Source organism: Meleagris gallopavo, chromosome 6 (assembly GCF_000146605.3).
Source record: "Meleagris gallopavo isolate NT-WF06-2002-E0010 breed Aviagen turkey brand Nicholas breeding stock chromosome 6, Turkey_5.1, whole genome shotgun sequence".
Taxonomy (NCBI): Eukaryota; Metazoa; Chordata; class Aves; order Galliformes; family Phasianidae; genus Meleagris; species Meleagris gallopavo.
The window spans coordinates 19,635,527-19,654,131 of record NC_015016.2 but is presented as its reverse complement, the minus strand read 5'-3'; the positions used below and the strand labels follow the sequence as shown (position 1 = coordinate 19,654,131).

Sequence of the window (18,605 nt, the reverse complement as noted above, 5' to 3'; positions counted from 1 at the left end):
GCCCGGCCCGGAGCGCGGTGCCGACCTGTCCGCCTTCGGGCCCGGGCACGGCTGCGGGCCGCCTTCTGCGGCCTTCTCTTGCCTTTTCTCCCTGTGGTTGTGGAGGAATCCTGCCGTTTCCACTTTTGCTTATAATTCCTTCCGGCTTCACCTCTGCGCTCTTCCATCAGATGGGTACTGCTCTGCTATGCTTTTGTGCTGTTTCAGTGTAATAAATTAATGTAAATAGTTTTATCAATAACATGATTCCGCTTCACCTCCCCCCACTGCTGGCTATCTACCAAAAGAAGGCCATATTAAGAGTGGGTATTCCATTCCTGATGACAGACACTTTTATGTGAAAAAATAGTAAAGCTTCCCGTAAGAAAGCCAAGCAAACACATATACGTACTCAGATGCTCTGGCTGGAGTTCCATGCTCCTCTATGCCAGTAAGGCTGTGATGGAGCTGCTCCTGTTAGCATCTAGCTCACTGGGAACTGAAGTACCTGCAGTTATAATGGATTGAGCAGTGCATGATTCCTCCTTATTTGCTAAAATATATTAAACAGTCATCCTTCAATATTAATGAACCTTAGCTGTCTCAACTTTTTTTTTAATTGCCCACTGGCCCATACTGACAGCATATTAAATACTTCTTATAAAACTCAGACTTGGGTCTTCAGTTCACTGAATTTATAAACCATAAGAAGCAGTCTGCAGTTCTCAATCCACAGTACTCAATTATACCTTAAACATATTGTCTGCGTAGCTAGTGCTTGTCTAATTGGATATACAGATGTGCTCCATGCTATGCATATGTATAGTGGCCTTTTTCTTTTAGCTTTGTTTATTACCTAAATCTTTAGTAGGATACGTGGGAAGGAGTCAACGCTTGGGGAGAAACTGGGTTGAATACAGCATGTTTCAGATTACACCAAACTTGGCAAAGAGATACGTAATAAAAAGAATATCTCTTTGTTATAAGTGTCGTAAGCATCCTTGGTGCATTGCAAGACAGAGGTGCAGCACTTTCTACTACTGTGGGGTTTACTGCCCTCAGGTAATTTCAGAAGAAAGCTGTGCACAGACTTGAATGACTTAGGTTGGAAAAAAAAACAAAAAACAAACAGCAGCAGAACTGGGAGCAGCTGGACTGGATTAATTATTAAGTTACCTCGTGAGACTTGAAGGTTTTTATCTTTTTGAGGTGAAATAGTTGCTGTTAAACTCAGATGACTTTCTGCTTTTATTGTAGTCAGCAACAACACGTAAGTAGCGTTTTGCGCTCTAACGGTAACGTCTGAACTCAGGTTCTGCAAGCACACACATGAATAACTTTGCCACATTAAGAGCTTCTGGGCCTTAAGTTATTCACATGTGCTTGCAGGCATGGGCCTTGATTTGTGTTCTAACTCCCTCACTGATGCATCTCAGTAATGTTTGCCTTTTTCACCTCAGCCAAACAATGGACTGGTGAGTTGAATGATTTTTCTAAAATTCCTTCAGTACCTTTTCCTTGCCAGTATCCTGCATGACCGCTTCCTTTAATTTTTTTAATTATACCATTTTAGGCATATGAGTCTTTGGAATTGAATGTAATTGTTCTTCACTTGCAAGATTTCCATTGATGACATGTTAAGCAGACTCTAGGAATTTGGTCTTTCAAAAGGAAAGCCCAAATGGGATGCTGTCAAGGTTGCATAGTTAAGCACTCAGGGATCAAGAAGTGGGCAGAGCTTTTATGCATGCAAGCTTTTATGTCCATTACAGGGCCATAGAGTTTTCATCACTGTTTGATACTTGGTGTCATACTACTTATACAGCGTTCATATGGTGTGTAAGTTTTTACCTGTGTTACACACAAATGCGTGTTTGGAGTCTTCAGAAGTGTTTCCTGGGAGCATTTTGAGAAAACTGCGTTGCAAATTATATTTGCACACGTGTCCAGGAAAATTATAGTTGAGATGTTTCAGTAGAATTTTAACCTACTGATAACTAAATTGCCTTCATAAGTGCTGGCTTCATTCTCTGAATTGCAGAAAACACAAGCTTTATGGAAAAACTATGGTAATGCATGTATAGTGCTGTAATGGGCTTGTACACAGCATCCCATGCTTTATTTCTTCATTTTTGAGTGTTTAACAGTGCAAGCGCCATGCTTTGTCTGCCCTTTAGTCAGATTCCTTTAGAGAGACATGTTATACAATCTAGCTAATGCCACCTGTGATTCACCCAGAGTATGTTTTACAGCTGAATTGGCTGTGGCTGCTGAGTGAATGTAAGCTGCCCTTGCTCCATGAACCCTTACACAGTTCTGGCCGTAGTGATTATATCATGCGCGCTCAAAGTGTGACTTGATATCTTTTTAAAGTCATACTGCCTGGTAAAATCTAAAATTATTTTTCAATGGGAAGTTCTAAGGTGCTTCTCAATGAAACCTGCTCACCTATCTGATTTTGCCTTTGCTACTTTGTTACTTTATCTCTTCAGCTCGAGGCCAGAAACTGTTATTAATAGTAGCAGAAAGTACGTGCAAATTTTTTTTTACTTTATGCTTCACAGCCTCTAAGCTACCCTCAAAGGAGTCGAAATTGTATTAAAGCAAATTCCAAACTTGGATGATTTCAGTAGGCACGTTAAGACATAGAAACCTGTGTGAAAACTGTGGGCTTTGCATGGAATTGTTGTACGCCATTGAACTTCATCTCTGCTATGGATAGCATGTGAATAAATTTTGACAGTTGTATTAAGCTGCATAGCACTAATATAGGATGAGATCTTTTAAATACAGTGGTCTATCTGTTTTTTTTCTACTGTGATTGTTTTGCATGTGTGAACTTGTATCCATTGGGCTACTTCTATTACCCAGAATGCGTAAATTGCTTGTTTAAAAGTGATTGTCTTATCAACAAAGTGTAATATAAATGTCATATGCTAAAAAAAAAATAGTTGCAAAACAACTGTTCAAGTAAAGCCATGAACCTTATCCGGTGAGACTGTTTGCATGCTTAAAATGAAGTGCATGCATCAATCTTTTTAAGAACTAGAACCTGACTGTCAAAATGTATTAATGAGTAGGTAAGGTTGCTGCCCTTACCTATATGACAATATTTGGGATGTTTCTAATGCCTGGGAAATAAACTTCGTTCCACAGTTTGGGTATGCTTAACAACTTTTTATTCTATTTTTGCTTATATCTATTTTCTAACTGCCTTGGAAACTGTATCAGTGGAGTTTCATGTTGTTTCTGGTAGCGTAGTGTTTACTGTTAAAAAAGGCCATTAGTGCCCATCCCAGACTTCTGCGTGCCTTGGTGTTAGTGTGGTCTATTTATCAGTGAAGGCCCCAGTCCCACAGGATGCATTGCACTGACCGAGTTCACTGGAGTGCTGGCCCTGGCTCTGTTGGGCCTTTTTGTGTGCACAAGTGGTGGCCCAGTGCCATGTGAGCTGATGGGGTCTGGATTTGCAGTGATTGAAATATGAACATCGCGACAATAAGATTCAAGGAGAATGTGATTCCAGACGATGCCAGAACCATTAGATTCTGATGCAGCCATGCCACAAGTGTTATTTTGCTATCATGAATATCCAGCCTGCTCCTTTTCTGCATCATCCATCCGCATCACACCTCCTTCATTCAGCTCCTTTTCCCGTGCTCCTTTCCCCGTTTCTAGCAATAGATTGAGATGCGTCTGGATACAGACTGAATTAGCTCTTCTTGCCCTAGGTAATGCTATTCTTACCTTCCTCCTTCAAAATGGTAGAGTAGAATTGAATTGCATTGCACTGGCCCTCAAAAGTGAACAGGTGAGGGATCCTCGCATCGTGGTGGGCTTCTGTGCCCCCAGAGGGAGTGTAGTCTCTTATGGATAGGCTCCAGACAGCCAGCACCACCAGCGACATTGTGGGAAACAAGTGGCTGGTGAGTAAGGAGAGAACGTCTGTTTTCCTGAATCGTCACTCAGTTTGTGCCTTAATAGTGTCGTGACACTTAACTGCATCATGGTTGTGTTTTTTGGATGTGGTAGCGTTGTGTAAGATCCAAGGGGAATTTAGCCTTGCTGGTCTGTATGAGTCTAGCAGTGCTTGCTGTTGTGTAGCTGGGCATGAGCCTATAAATTCTGAAATGCTTTATGTGTCATGAGACTTTTTTTCACCTCTTCCCCAGAGAAAAATGTGTATTATTTTGCTGCCTATGACCTTTTATTATGTCTTGTCTTCTTAAGATGCCAGAGTTTATCTGATGAAGAATTCATGTGAGTCTTGGTAACTTCATACCTAGGAGGAAGCAAGTGATTTACTCTCCTTCCCCCTCCTACTCACCATTGTCATATGCTTTGTTTCATTTTGTTTCTTTTCCTGCACATTTACATTTCTGGGAACCACCTAATCCCACAAGGTGTGTATCCAGTTTCAAGGCCCACTGGTAAGAATAATCTCAGAAAGTGACCTGCTGGAAAACTCCACAGAGCTCTGTTCTGCAGTGAGCACTGGGGGGACAGCTACCCTGAAAAGGAGCTTTATCACACTGTTCCTTTTTGGTCTTAGTTGTGCCTGTGTGTTTATAGGTACTGCTGTACTTGCCCCTTTTCTTTACCAGAGCAAGGTGGGGGCTGTTTTGTGGATTTATGTTTTTAATATGTTAGATGGGACTACGTGTTGAGATTATCAGTGTTCTTAGCATGTTTTTGAAACTTACTCTTTTCCTTTATAGTTTCCCTTTAAGATCAACTGCAGAGTAACCTGACTTCCAGGATAGCCCTGGGAAAGTTTTACTGGACTGAGAGTTATGCATACATCCTCACATGCATCTCTTCCATTGTGATACTGTTTTTAAGTTATCTGGATCTTATCATGTCAGGAAATGAATTCCACTTTCTATGCAGCTTTGTGTCCCAGGTAGTTAGAGATGCTCTTGAAAGTGTGCTTCAAATGATAAGGCATTCTTCCTGATGCTGTAATGTAGACAAGCTTACATCCCTGAATGATAACAATCTGTCTTCTGATCAGCTTGTTTAGGCCAATGTCTATTTCATTTATCTATGTTGTCCAAGGATTGTGACAAGGAGGTATGTGATACTGTATTTCCTGGAAGATGGCATGAACGCATTGCTTAATTTTAGCTTCATTTTTGCTTTTGATCTCTTGAATTGCTTCTGCTTTGGCTATAGATTGGCTTGACAGTACTGAACAGAGCCTGCATATTTGTATGTCACCAGACCTAAACTTGTATAAGGCTTCTGGGCACTTCTGTAATGATGCTGTTGTACTCGAGCTACAGCGCAGTCTTCAGAAACATAGCAGCTGATGTTTTATGGTGCTAGATAACTATAGGTTGTAAAACGTAAGATTGCATATTTTCTGGTGCATTCCCTTTCTGGAAATATCTGTATCTCGACCATTTGTAGGGAGATAAAGAGATCCTTATAAAAAGACCCTATCTTCGATTGCTTTGGAATGAAGCAATTTCAACAGAAGCTTTGTTAAAACACTTAAAGGAACACTGCAAATGCATTTTCATAACATTTTAAAATAATTTCATGCTATTTACAATACCTTAGAAACATACAATTGCAATTATATTCTTTACCAAAAATGTTACTTGGCTTGCTCAAAACTCAGTGTGTTAAAGGATGAAATTGCTCACAAGGAGTGGGTTGTTGGTATTTTTCTTTTCTTTAAAGAGGTGAAGAAAAAAAAAAAAAGAAACATTTAGGAGAGTGGAGAAGTGCACACATGTACACCAAGCTACATGCATTTAGAGAAGAAACAGAAGAAACAGAGCTTGCCACAAGCCTGGCAACAACAAACTCTTCTTACTGGATACCTGAGAGATGCTTAACCTCAACTGCTGGATTCACATGCCACTGATGCCTTGCAGTCCGAGGCAGCCTTCAAGAACTGTTTCTTTGCTGACCAGTGAGTGCACTCTTGGGATTCCACTGGAGTTCTACCTTGCTTGTTGGTGTAACTCTTGGTCACATGCAAACCTGGAATTAGGTGCACAACATCTTCTGGCTTTCTGTAGATCAACACCCCATACCTAACTCTTAGCCTTTTGGCTTTGGGACTAGAATTAGGACAAGAAACCTATCTGAGTTGTCCAGGAATAGCTATGCTGGCATGCTGAGCAGCAGGCAAAGTGAACCCGTGGGGAATCAAAAGATAAGGGTGTCTCTGGCAGATGTTCCCACATCAGGCCTTGCAGCTGTCTGTCAGCCAGGAGTACTGTGCAGTTAGTAATACAAGAAATCCATTCAGTTGCTGACAATTAGAGTTCTCAGGTGAGAGGGGGAGATTTGCATTGTCTGCTGCCATGTTTATGCATTTTGCATGGCTGATAGCTCCCATCGTGCTTTGGGGGGTTGCAGTGCACGCGGGGTATGTTTGTGCATGGCTGCTGCCGGAGTGGTAATTCTAAATGATGTCTGAGATGGCTGTGCTGCTCGGTCAGCCTGCAGTGCTGCTGGATGGTGCTGGGACTTCAGGAATCCTGAAAATCATAAACCGCATGTGCTGGTTTTGCTCACTGAGGGACAGATTTTGCATCATGCTGTGACTGGAATAGTGGAGTGTGCTCGTGGGTCTGACACTGGGAGGCTGAACAAAGTGCATTTTGCAGTTGTACAAACAAGCGTTTTATTTGTAGAGAGAGCATTGAGGTTTGCAAGCTTCTGACTGGACAGCCATGCTTTTCAAAAAATAATTTTGAAATCTCCTGAATATCATCTCTACTCCTATAGTTTCAGGAGGTTGTCTGCTCTTGTTTGGAGCCCCAGGCTGGGCCGGCCCTGGCTTTAGGCCTGGCTACTGGCCCATTGCAGAGGTGGTTCTGCTGCAGAGGTGCCCTTTGGCGTGGGGAGACACCATATGCTTCCTGAATCTCCTGATCACTGTGCTTTGAAAGCCAGCAGTAACCCTGAAGCACTGATTCAACTTGGGTGTACTGAGTATGCAGCAGCAGTACTAGGGTAATGTAATGGTGCCATGATGAATTGGAGTGGGTAACTGACTTGGCAGAAAGTAGAAAACTGTATTTGTTCATTTGTTTCTTTGGGTTCCGGTGTATTTTTTTGTTTGTATTTTTGTTTGCCTTAAGTCAGATCACAGTAAAACAACACAGTGCTGTTTGTCTTCCATGGTGACGTAGTGTAATGTAGCTCTTAGTGTAGAAATGAGAAGGAATTGTTGGTTTCTTTTTTCTTTTTTTTCTTCTTCTTCTTCTTTTTTTTTTTTAATTTAACGCAAATTATATCTGTCCTGTTCTCCCTGGCAATTCAGGCAATTCAGTTGTGACAGCCCTTCATGCTTCGCTCATAATGGGATGGATAACTGTGCAGATGCCAGGGCCTTTTCCCTTAACGTGGTGCAAGAATATAGCCTTGGAGGTGTAACAGTAAGTTTGGCAGAGGCAAACTTCTGAGGTTGTTCTGGAACTACTTGGTCAACGAATGCTGCTACTGTTTATCTTGGTACTTGTGGGCAGCAATCAGACTACGTTAGAAGAAAAAAATGGAATTGAAACACCAAGAAACCTTTGTCATCATTTGTTCTCTTACACTGTTTTCCTCTTAAATTTTATACCAGACCCTTTGGGAGACTTTTGTCCCATTTTCTCCATATAGCCCAGTAACTGCACTCACAGGAATGCTTTTAAAAGGAAAACTTTGATGGAAATTTTCCATAGAAGCAGAAATAAGAAATAACATTGCCCTTGCAGATGGTGGAGTGTTGTGGTTTCTATTTTTCTTTTGTTTGCTTGTTTTTTAGGATGTATCTCCAATTGGTTGATTTAAATATTCAAGTTTATACCTGCATTTTCTTTGATTAGCCCAGCAAGTTCCAACACATTTTTCTAATGGTGCTGATGAGTTTCAGCTCAGCATAGAAGTAAATGGCACACAGAAGACAACTGCAATCTTAGCCAGTTAGGTGTGAGGCAACTGGTGATTTCCTAGTTATCTGAAGCTTTTTTATTACTTCAGAAACAGGAGAGATAGGGGGATTTATCCCAGTGATGATGATGGTCGAACCTTCTATGTGATGCAATAGACTCTGTATTTTGCTTGTTTTCGAAATACTGTTATACATTTGATTGGTAGGCACTGTGGCCTTTTCTGAATTATCCATATGTATATAGGTAAAACTTCATGCCTTTGAGTTCTAGGTTACTGTTGCCTTTGTGTCTGTGACCTTTGTACGCTCTTGTTTCACTGCCTACCATTCCATGTTAGGATAACTAATGTTCATCCCTTCAGCAGGAGGCCCAGTCTCAAAGGCCAGTGCTGAACTGTGTATCTGCTTGGGAGCTTTGATGGGAGTCACAGCTCTGCTTGTGACATTTAGGACTGTGAATTGCTGGGTTGGCAATACAAACCTTTTCTGCTCTTACTAGCTGATATTTATAGGCATAATTACTACCAGTTTCTTAGATTCTCTTTGGGTATTTTTATTTCGTTGCTGGTTTTAGATCTCCAGACTGAGATCTGAGTTTGTTGTACTAAATACAATCAGAGTTTATTGTAATAAATAGAGCTGCTGCAAGTTATGATTGCTTTAGTCACTCAAAAATCTGGTTCCTTTCCTGAGTGACATATTTTCTTGGTTCCCCACAACTCTTGTCTGTGGGATGGAGATGTCCTCACAGCAGCCTTACGCCTAACGGTCTGTGCTCCTTGTCAGGCAGTTGAGTTGAATTTAGATGTGAGTTTTGGGAGGGATCTGGGGCTTGCCATCACCTTGTCCTCCTCAAAACAGAGCTCTAACTTACACCTAAACGTTAGCTATGGAAGGCGATACTGTTTTGGTTCTTAGCCGTGGTCTCAGTCAAGCAGTGTCCAAGTAGCCTCTTGTTTCCAAAAGATGCTACAGACTTCTATATGAGCCTCCCGAGTGTATCTAGATGTTTGATATTCTTTCTGTTAATGCAAATAGGACTGATAATGACTCTCGAGACTGTTACTTCTTGCTCTACAAAGTATCGCAGGTTTGTAGCCTTTCCCACCGTTTCAGTACTCATTGAATTAACTACTCGTTGATTCAAAATAGGTAGAAACAATAAAACACTTTAAAGATTACATTTGCGGTTGTGGGGAGCTGCTAGAAGAGCAGTATGTGTGCTTTCTACAACCATAATTTTATATCCTTGATGATTAGAGCAATGGAAGAATTATGAAGAGCAACTTTTCCAAAGCTGAAACATGAAAGGAAGTGCTGGGTGGCTGGATGACTGTAGTTATTTGGCAACCTTATAAATAGATAGCTGCCTTTTTAATTACTGCTATTTTTTTATTCCCCTCCTTTGATTGCTTCTATGTTACTGTCCTTATGTATTGAAGTGTTGGCTGCTGAGCTAAATGGCCATCGAGGAAATTTAAAGCACAGCATCTTGGATCAGTTGTGAAACTGCAAAGTGAGAAAATAGGGAATCAAAGTCTGAATTTTTCTGATACATCTGAACACATTTTTCTTAAATTGAAAACTTCAGGAAAAGGATGAGAATAGCACTCTTATGTATTTGAATTCCATTTATTTCTCCAAATGCAAATTATTCCTCCCCACGTTTCTGACACTGTAAACGTGTAACAGTTCCTTCATAACTGAAATTCTGAAATTTAGATTTGGTGTGTAAAGTGCTGCTGACCCCTCATTTTTCCAGCTTTGTGCACAATTTTATCTTTTCATATACTTCAGTTTCTGCTGCTGAATATTACCTGATCTTTATTTACTGAAGATTTTAAAATGTTCTTTCTTGGAGCCGAGCTTCATTTCCATCTGAGAAGATAAGTTTAAACTTATCACAAAATAGAAGGTTCAAAGAAGGTTCCTTGGCAGTTGGAGTCTTTTTTTTAGTGCTGGTTTTGCAAGGAGGTATGGAGAGAACAACATCTAGCACACTTTGTTCTTTTGTTTTCTTTTCTGACATCGTGTGCTGGGAAAAATAATGTCTAGAGATTTGAGAATACAGAGTCATAGAAGGGCACACGTTTTTCTGCCTTTTCTTGATAGTGTTTGCATACTGCCTAAAAGTGCACTTAGTCAACAGCGGAGGATGCTTTCACAAGGACGATCCTGTGCCAAGTGCCAATCATCCAGCCAGTAGGAGGAAGAAATTGTAATTGTCTTCTTACTTAAGTTGCTGGGTTTTATCTCAACTTCTCTGAACTCTCTCAGCTAATAGAACTCCTGGCTGTTTTTTTTTTTTTCCAGTCAATGGATATTTAGTTCTGGGAAGTTAGCAAATGTGCCCATTTAATCTAAGTAAAGCAGTAAGGTAGAATCCTTCTTGTAAGGAATAAATTAGAGCGAATTATTCAGTGTTGGAGTAGCTTGAGCTGCATCTGACTGCATCTTTCATCAAAGACTGAGCCTTGCAGTTAATCAAAATGCAGGTAACATCTCCAAAACATAAAAAGCCATCAGCAGGATCATGACACACAAATTCTACATCTGTGCAAGCAAATCTGATTTGGAGATCAGTATTCAAATGTGTACATGCTGCTGTGCATTTTACCACAAACCTCCAAACCAAAGTATGTGTATAAATATGTATCGTGTGTATATGCATAGTGCAGCCCTAACAGTCCTCTTGGGCCTCCTGCACTGAGAAACAACATCTGTTTTAATGTTTCTTCCCATCTCTGCCTACTTGTGATGTTGCTGTGCTTTTTTTTCCCCTGCAGCTCTTTTATGCCAGGTACACGTGACAGCTTCTCAGCTGAGTTCTGGGCTGGCATGTGATGTTACAGAGAGAGGATGGGGTGTTGTCTTCTGTCAGTAGAGCAGGAGGTTCCCTATTGAAGGAGTTAATTGAAAGGCATGTTCTGCAGTAGGAGTCAGGCGTTGTCATCTGTCCTTTGCTACGTGACTTTCCTGTCGCATCCATCCATCGCGTGACCTCATACACAGGTCTAATTTTAGGATAGAAGAAAAGAGATCTGAAAATTAGTGTTACTGAGCAAACAGCACTGTTGTTATTATCATCTTTCTGTTCTTTTCAAATATGGCCTGTTTCTACTTTTCCTTCAAACCCTGGCTACTAAAATCTCTTGGTCACGTATTTTATTATTGTAGGGCTTTATCATGTTTGACAGGTACTGTTTGATGGGACATCACTAATTTAACAGATCTTTGGCAGAGGAAACCTTTAAGTAAGGCACTGAGTATGAAAAGCCATTAGAAAAAAAGTGATATGTAGAAATACTCTGGCTGATTCCTGCTCTCAGCCCATTGTGCAGTCTGAATCTGACGAGAAATCTTCACATGTTTAGGGGAAGAAATTTTTGAATAATTTCACATTTCCATTAAAATAGTTTTTGTCACTGACATCAAGTCAGCCTTCCTCCTCCCTGTCACTTCACCTGTCTAACGCTGCTTGCCATTGTGTGTCAGTCTGACTGGAAACTGCTTCGTAAAGATTGGGAATTAGTTCCGTGTTGATGCTGTTCAAAAGGAAGAAAAACATGGCAACAACAAACTTTCTACAGTTGCTTTTACTTCGTTCACGTGGCCAAATCTGTTACTTGAGCTGCATCTTTTCTTTCAGGATTGAAGCGGTGGGTGTGATCTTTTCTGCCCTGCGACATTGCACTGCAAAACTTTTGGACTTCTCTTTTCTGCTCACAGTGAAAAAAACCGAGAGTGACCGTAACCTCGTATGGTTGGCATTTGGTGATTCGTTATGTGCAACCTATTGATTCAGAATCTGTTAGGAGAATAAGCCATGCACAATCCTGCTCATAAGTATTCAGTCCAAATACTGTTCTGTTCACCCCAAATCTTATATAATTAATATAGCACCTAACAGTTCCTTATCTTATGTGCCATCGACAAAGATGGTGAACCAGCTTTTTCTTTTTTTCCTGTGGATATGCTGGGGGAGGGGGGGTGAAAAAGGGAAAGGGGAATTTCAGAAATGATGAGAGTAGCTTAGCAAAGGACGCATGAAGAGGCTTTCAATTATTTTCTCTCTTCTTTTTTTTTTTTGGTAAAGTTCTATATGTAGTAGTATTTACAGTTCTTTTGTGGCTTTGAAAGCGTGAGAGTACTTTGTGTTGTGTGTGACCCAGAGTTTGTTTAAATAAATTTATATTCCGGCAAACAAAGGAATCTGTAATAAAAACTGCTCTAAGATCACTTGATGTTTCTATTCACTATTGGAAGGTTGACACAGTTTATGAAAGTCTTGAGGAGTAACCATGGATTTATCGCCTCGTGTTTCCATGAGGCAAAGCACTGGTTTTGCATTCCTATGAGCTGGATCGACTGGTCAGAAAGAAGGATGCTTTTGGCGTTTCCATATGTTTTCGGTAGTCGCTGACAGAAGGGAGCTATGTTGGTAGCTGATAGCAGTAGCGCACTATGGGATAGCAGACATATGGCTCTCAATTTCCTTCCTGATGTCCTGAGTCTAGTGAGCAAAACTAACAACTCCTGGATACATTGAAACGATAGTGCTGAAATTTGTCTAGTAGTTTAAATCCTCCTCCATGTTTGTCTCCTCCTGTGCTTTTAGACTTTAACTGCAGTGCTCCCGAAGAAAAAGGAAATCTTTCTTGACAAATCGATTTGATTCTGTTTTTTTTCTCTCCAAAAGATGCCTCTGTGAAAGTAATTTTAGAATTTTTCATTTTTCTTCTGATTCCACCTCTGAATCAGAATGCTCAGTTTGACATCATCGTCATTTCCATGGTAACCAAATGAGCTCACATGAACACCGTGATGACTATGCAGCACCAGTAAATGTGATGTTTTAATGAAACAGCTGTTACTTTATGCAAATGCCTCTAATAACAGAGACTCACTAAGGAGAAGCCAAATCATTCAAGCTAAAATCAGAATTGATTCTAATTAAGATGTATTAAAATGCTGGAAATGTTTCCCCAGGTTCTTAAGGAGATGAGAGGTTTTTAATTATTGTTGTCAGGTATCTTACAACTTTTCCAATTTTGTGAAGTTATTGTGAACTCTTCAATAGTTTTGGCTAAGTTCAGATCAACCTGTAACTGCCTTACATAACTGAGTTAGTCTTCATTGGGTTATCTGACATTTTCACCTGTGGGATTGGTTCCAAGTACACTTTTTGGAAGCTTGAGCTTTCTGCTCAGGCTCTTACTAAGAATGAAGGTCGTGTTCCCACACTGGCCTGTAGCTGCTGTGTCATCTGCTAATATTTAAACGGCAGGAATTTTTTTATTGCTAATGCTGAAGATAAGAATTGTAAAAGAAAGTGCTAAGCTTCCTCTGCTCTGTAATTGCCCTGAGTTCAGGGATGTGAACTCGTAATTGAAAACTGAAGCCCGTGCGATGGGAGTTGGGCAAATGGTGACACAGCACTTGCAGGAAGAGAGCGTATCTGCACGCTCATCTTTAGCACAGATGTCGTTAGATTGCAGGTGAGATCTGTAGGAGAGAAGAGAGAGCTTTTGTGATTTAAAGTCCAGATTCCCCATGTACAGAGGTTCGATTGTGTTTACCCATGAAAGGCGGGGGCAGCTGCTGTCATCCTTCCAGCATCATGGAGCGTGGGCGTGCTTCGCTGTGCTGGATGCTGTGCAGATAAGAAAGGGCAAAATTAAAGACCCCACGCTTTTCTTTTCCCCTTAAAAAAACACAAAACAAAACAATTCATACTTAAAATAATTTGTATTTCAGTAGCACAGGGTTATTATTTGTGCAAGTATCTGCTGAAATGCTGCTGCTATTTTTATTAGCTCAGAAGAAGGGTTGCTGGCTGCAGGACTAAAGATTTTCTTTGAGTCTCATCATTTATAGCCTTCAATAAGTTCACTTCGTGCATATGATGCTGTTTCCATTATGCAGTTGTCTTTTGTTCTTTTAAAGATTATACAGTTGGATCCATGCATACGTAGGGATTCATGCCCACTCCCACACCCTTCCCAGTTCTCTGAGCTACTGAGGTGTAGCATTTTGAATAGACTTGAATAGATGGATTTGATTATAAATAGGATCTTGGAAAGTGAACTTCTGTGTTCGAAGAAGAAAACACAACACTGAAACAAAATACATTTACCTGTCAGTTATTCCTACCTAACTCCTGTCACACAATTATTAGTCAAGACAAGCAGTGTATAGGAACTTCTCTCCAGCTCAGTTTTTCCAGATGCTTATTCACGAGTGTGGTGTCACAAATAAAGGCTGTTACTCTAGCAACACCCTGAGACAGACCTTTCCATAAGTTTATAGACACATCCATAGAACACTTTCTTATTTCCTTATAATTACAGAATTACTGGTTATCTAAAGCAGAGCATTTTGTGTTGAAACCCCTCTATGATGCTGCTGCCCACTGCAGGTTTGTTTTCTTCAAAGGACAGGAGATTCTCACTTGTTGCTGTAAAACTGTTCTGCCTACTCACAGCATATCTGCCACTGCACTCACAGTCCTGGAGAAAAACCTTTTGTAACACTGTTCAGGGAGTTTGTGGTTAATGTTGGTTTGTATCTCTTTTCTGCTTCTTGCAGGAACTGGTTTTAGTCTTGCTGTCATACTGGAGGATTTTGCTATCCTTTTGTCCTTTGGGTTAAGTAGCTCTGTCCCTTCTAGACATAAGCCTAAACTTCAGCTCTAGAAAGTGAATTGCTAGCACTGAGTTGACTGATTTTGCAAGTTGAATGTGAGGGAGATCATGCCATGAGTTTATGGTCAATGCACTGTTGTGCAATAGCACTACTGTAAGTCAACACACCCTGGGAGAATCAAAAGGTAACGTCTATATGAATTGCACTGGGGGAGCTACCAAAGTCATGTTAGCAGGTTGGTATTTGTGGTATTTAGGTATGTCTTTGTTTCTGAATGGTGTAAGAAAGCAAAAGAGAGAGCAAAGTAATAATGTTAGCATCCATCATACCATCTGTCTGTTGTGAGCAGGAGGTTATTTTAGAAAAATGCCCATCAGTGGATGAAATTTGACTATTCTCATTTTGAAATAACTGGTTGTTTTTATTAAAGAATCCCTAATATTTCTTATGTGTAATTATTGCATACATGCAAATTTGTCTCTAGTTTCATAACATTCATTGGCATACATTAATAGCAAATAGTGACCATAATGAAGTAGCAATGATCTCATTGGAAATACTGCTTTGAGAAACAAGATGAACTGATGTAGTCAGAGGAGCATAGCTCTTTGTGATAGGTGGCAAAAGTGATGGAAGGGTTGAGCTTCTTCTTTTAGTAACCTGGACATGGAAAACAGATTTATTTTCTCACAAAGAGTTCATTTTCAGGTTCAGTTTTTCACTGTAGTTGCAGTGCTTTGCATTGAATTGTAAGGATTACCACAATTGCATCTTAGTCCTAGTCCAGAGGCTGACTGCCTACTAACAGATGAGTTTGTTCCTAATTCTGATATTGTCTTCTGCTATGTTCATAAAGTTTGTAGTGGGCAGCACTGTTTGCAGTGTGGTGCTTTTTCACCTTGCTAAACAGTTTTGCTGAGCAATGACAGTGCCTAGCTATTTTTACTTCAATATTGGGCTAGCAGTAGTCCTGCTTTTCAAGCTTTAAGTAGGAAAGCTATAGGACTATACTGTCTAAATGTCTTTTTACATAGAAAGAGTTTCCTATTTTTGGGAAATACATCAGTTTTCTTTAAGGTAGATACTACTTCCACCTCCTTGCTGTACCTATTTACAAGCATTTGACAAACTGATAAATCATCTATTTTCAGGATGACAGGCATTTTCCAGTGTGTGTGTAATTCATAACTGTGTTGGTCCCCTGATCAGTCTGTATGCAAGAATACCACAGTTTATTGGGAATGTCCTTGTGTGAGAATCAGCTTATGAACAAGCCAGCTGCATTTGCCTTGGGGCTTTCAAAGTAGGATCAAAGATATCAGGTAATTGCCCAATAAAGTAGATCTCTTAGCTTTGATGTGCTTGGGGGAAGTGAGGCTTCCACTTACCGTGGTGCAGAAACTGGACTGAGAATTGTCCAGAGATTTGTAATTGTGACAGACTGAAGATGAATGACAGTAGTTTTTCTTGAGGTTTGCCATCTCCATCAGTTAGCTTTTTTTTTTTTTTTTTTGCTTCTCTGTAATGGGAGGTAGGCTCAGCACAATTCTAGTTTCAGCAGTGTTTATTCTGTAGCTCTGCATACTAAATCAGCCTGTAGAATCCAAGAAGATTTTGTTGATTAGCATTAATAGCATTTCTTTTCCTTAGCTTGATGCTCAAGCTCTTAGGTGTTACTAGACAAAGGAATATAGTAACTGATGCATGGATTGGTAGGCTTACACTTCTGCAAAATGTGATTGAAAGCCCAGTTTGAGCAATTCTGAGGGTGAAAGATGTTTTTAGTAACCTGGGCATGGAAAACAGATTTATTTTCTCACAAAGATTTGATTTTCAGGTTCAGTTTTTCACTGTAGTTGCAATGTTTCGCATTGAATTGTAATTCTCAAGGTTGACCATGCTTTGACTCATTGGATTGAATATAATAGAAGTACCTGCTTAATAGTTATCAGCTGCCTTTGGTTAGATATTTCAAATGCCATCTAGTTGTATTTTCACAGTCAAGACCTTTTGCTTGGATTCTGTGCAGAAGGAACGACAGTGCTTTTATTGAGGTGAGAATATGCAGAAACATGTTGAGCTAATGGGAAAGATGACTGAGGCAGCTGAAATAGAGAACTGACAGATGGTGCAGAAGCTGCTGCAGCTTGTGATGCTGTGTGGTGAGGGAGAGTGACCAAGGAGGATAGAAAAACTTTTGTATTTGTGTTAATATGGAAAAAAGGGTTATTCCTGTCTACATAAGCATGTTCGTTGTATCAAAATTCAAACCTGAGTGTTGTTGTTCCGTCGTACACATTATTCATGGAGTTCTGATGTCTATTCAGACTTGGCCAGTCACTGCGTCTTACCTGGTTTCCAACATCCCAGTCACTCATTTAAACAAGAACTTAAGGTGAAACCCTGCCTTGATCTTCTTTGGAGTTGTGCATTTTGAGCACATCTGTAGACTTTCAGCTAGAGGAAACATTACAGTCATCTGATCTGACCTCTTACATAAGCTGGGCCATTTGCGTTTGAGTCTTACAGGTGGACTCAATAACTCATAATAAAACTAAAGAACATCTCTAGAAGACATGAGGTTTCAGTCTTCAGTTGAGGGCTTTCAGTTGTGCCAAGTACATTGCTGTCTGTAGTCACATTTAAGAAGGGATGTACTTTAAAAAATACTCATTTCAATCATTCAAGTTTGTAACTACTTGTTAGGCTTTTCATTCAGACATAAACATTCTTATAGATAGTGTGCTCTAGAATTAAATGACCTGAGCTCCCCAGTTCTGTTCTTGAAGGACTGATCACCTGTGTCTTACCAACTTGGAGTTAGGAATTTTTAAAAGCAATGAGGTAGAGCGGAGCATCTTTACCTCCCTCAACTTCTTCCTTTGCACTTGAGCTGTACTGAGGTTAAACTGTGGGAAAGAAAGCTATATCTCAGATTTCAAGATTTTTGGACTTGCTGTTGTTCTAATAAACTTTCTATAATATTGTAGTGATTCACAAGTGTTCATGTTCTTGGATCCCCATCTCCATTACTTTTCTACATCCAGGCAGTGGCCATTAAGGTGATCTTTACTGTAGTGCTGGGAAGTTCCAGTGTTTGTATGTTTACCATCATGGTAATGCTATATTGGCATTAACTTTCCAGCTGCCCTTTATCTTGTTCTTGTTTCATGAAGCACAGTCCTTTTGTACCTTCTGATATGATACGCCATCTGACAACTTGCTCCTTCTGTCTTTTGTGTGACAAATATATCAACAGAATTGATTGGAAACTCTATATTTTAATCGATTCCCACTGGATTCTGTTTTCTTGCATTGTTTTACAATTACATTTTTTGTGGGAATACTCTATTTTCATTTGTTGTTAGAGGTGGAAGTGAGACCAAAAAATACAAATCAGTGTAAATCAAGTGCAAGGAGAAAGAGCTTGGCTGCAGAAAATGGGCTAAATTAGCATCAGGGTGCAGGGAAATCTAAGGATATGAACAGCTCCAGCATGGAAATCAACTTGTGTGCTACTGGCCCTCATGTAAAGAGCTTTCTGTTGTCTGTGCACTCTCTGTTGCTTTGCTGAACAGTATTGCAAATGAGAGGACTTAGGCAAAAAATGGCACAAGGGCCATGAGTGTGTTTTTGTCTCAGGTTTCCCAAGATTGTTGTTGGTTTCAGTGAAATCAAACAAACATTAATGGATGTACAGCTATCAGCATGTACCTTTTTCCTTTGTTCTATTAATTCCTGGTTTCTTTATGTGCAGATTTCTGAGACAGTATAAAACTTAAACTTTGATACAGATGAAGTGTGATCCTAATAGTATTTTTAATGGATGTAGATGGTTAAGGCATGTTTTATTTGCCCATATGGTGGCAAGATTCTGCACTGCAGTATATAAATGCTTTTTTTTTTCCCCTTCAAAAACTTCCCAGCTACATATGGGGTTAAAGTAAATCTCTGCTTACTACACAAGGATTACATTTAGAACAGCTTGTGCCGTGGAAAATACAGATTTTTAGATTCCCGACTTCACCATTATACTTTGATTTTTTGCAACTGCCTCCACACAGATTTCTGTGCACACACA

At 40.0% G+C, this 18,605-nt stretch overlaps 1 protein-coding gene across 3 annotated transcripts in view; it reads left to right on the top strand.

The window, feature by feature from the left end:
* The first annotated feature begins 1,198 nt into the window (after positions 1–1,198).
* The window catches only part of SLC25A13 (solute carrier family 25 member 13), a 91,403-nt gene continuing 73,996 nt past the window's right edge, over positions 1,199–18,605 (top strand). Inside the window, exon 1 of one of the 3 annotated variants that reach the window (XM_010712547.2) lies at positions 1,199–1,249. In XM_010712547.2, coding sequence (XP_010710849.1) covers positions 1,214–1,249 — 36 coding nt within the window. In that variant the 5' untranslated portion in view covers positions 1,199–1,213. Of the gene's footprint in view, positions 1,250–1,355; positions 1,455–7,292; positions 7,380–18,605 lie in introns of those variants that run through there. The other 2 variants (XM_010712549.3, XM_010712545.2) reach the window with 2 other exon arrangements.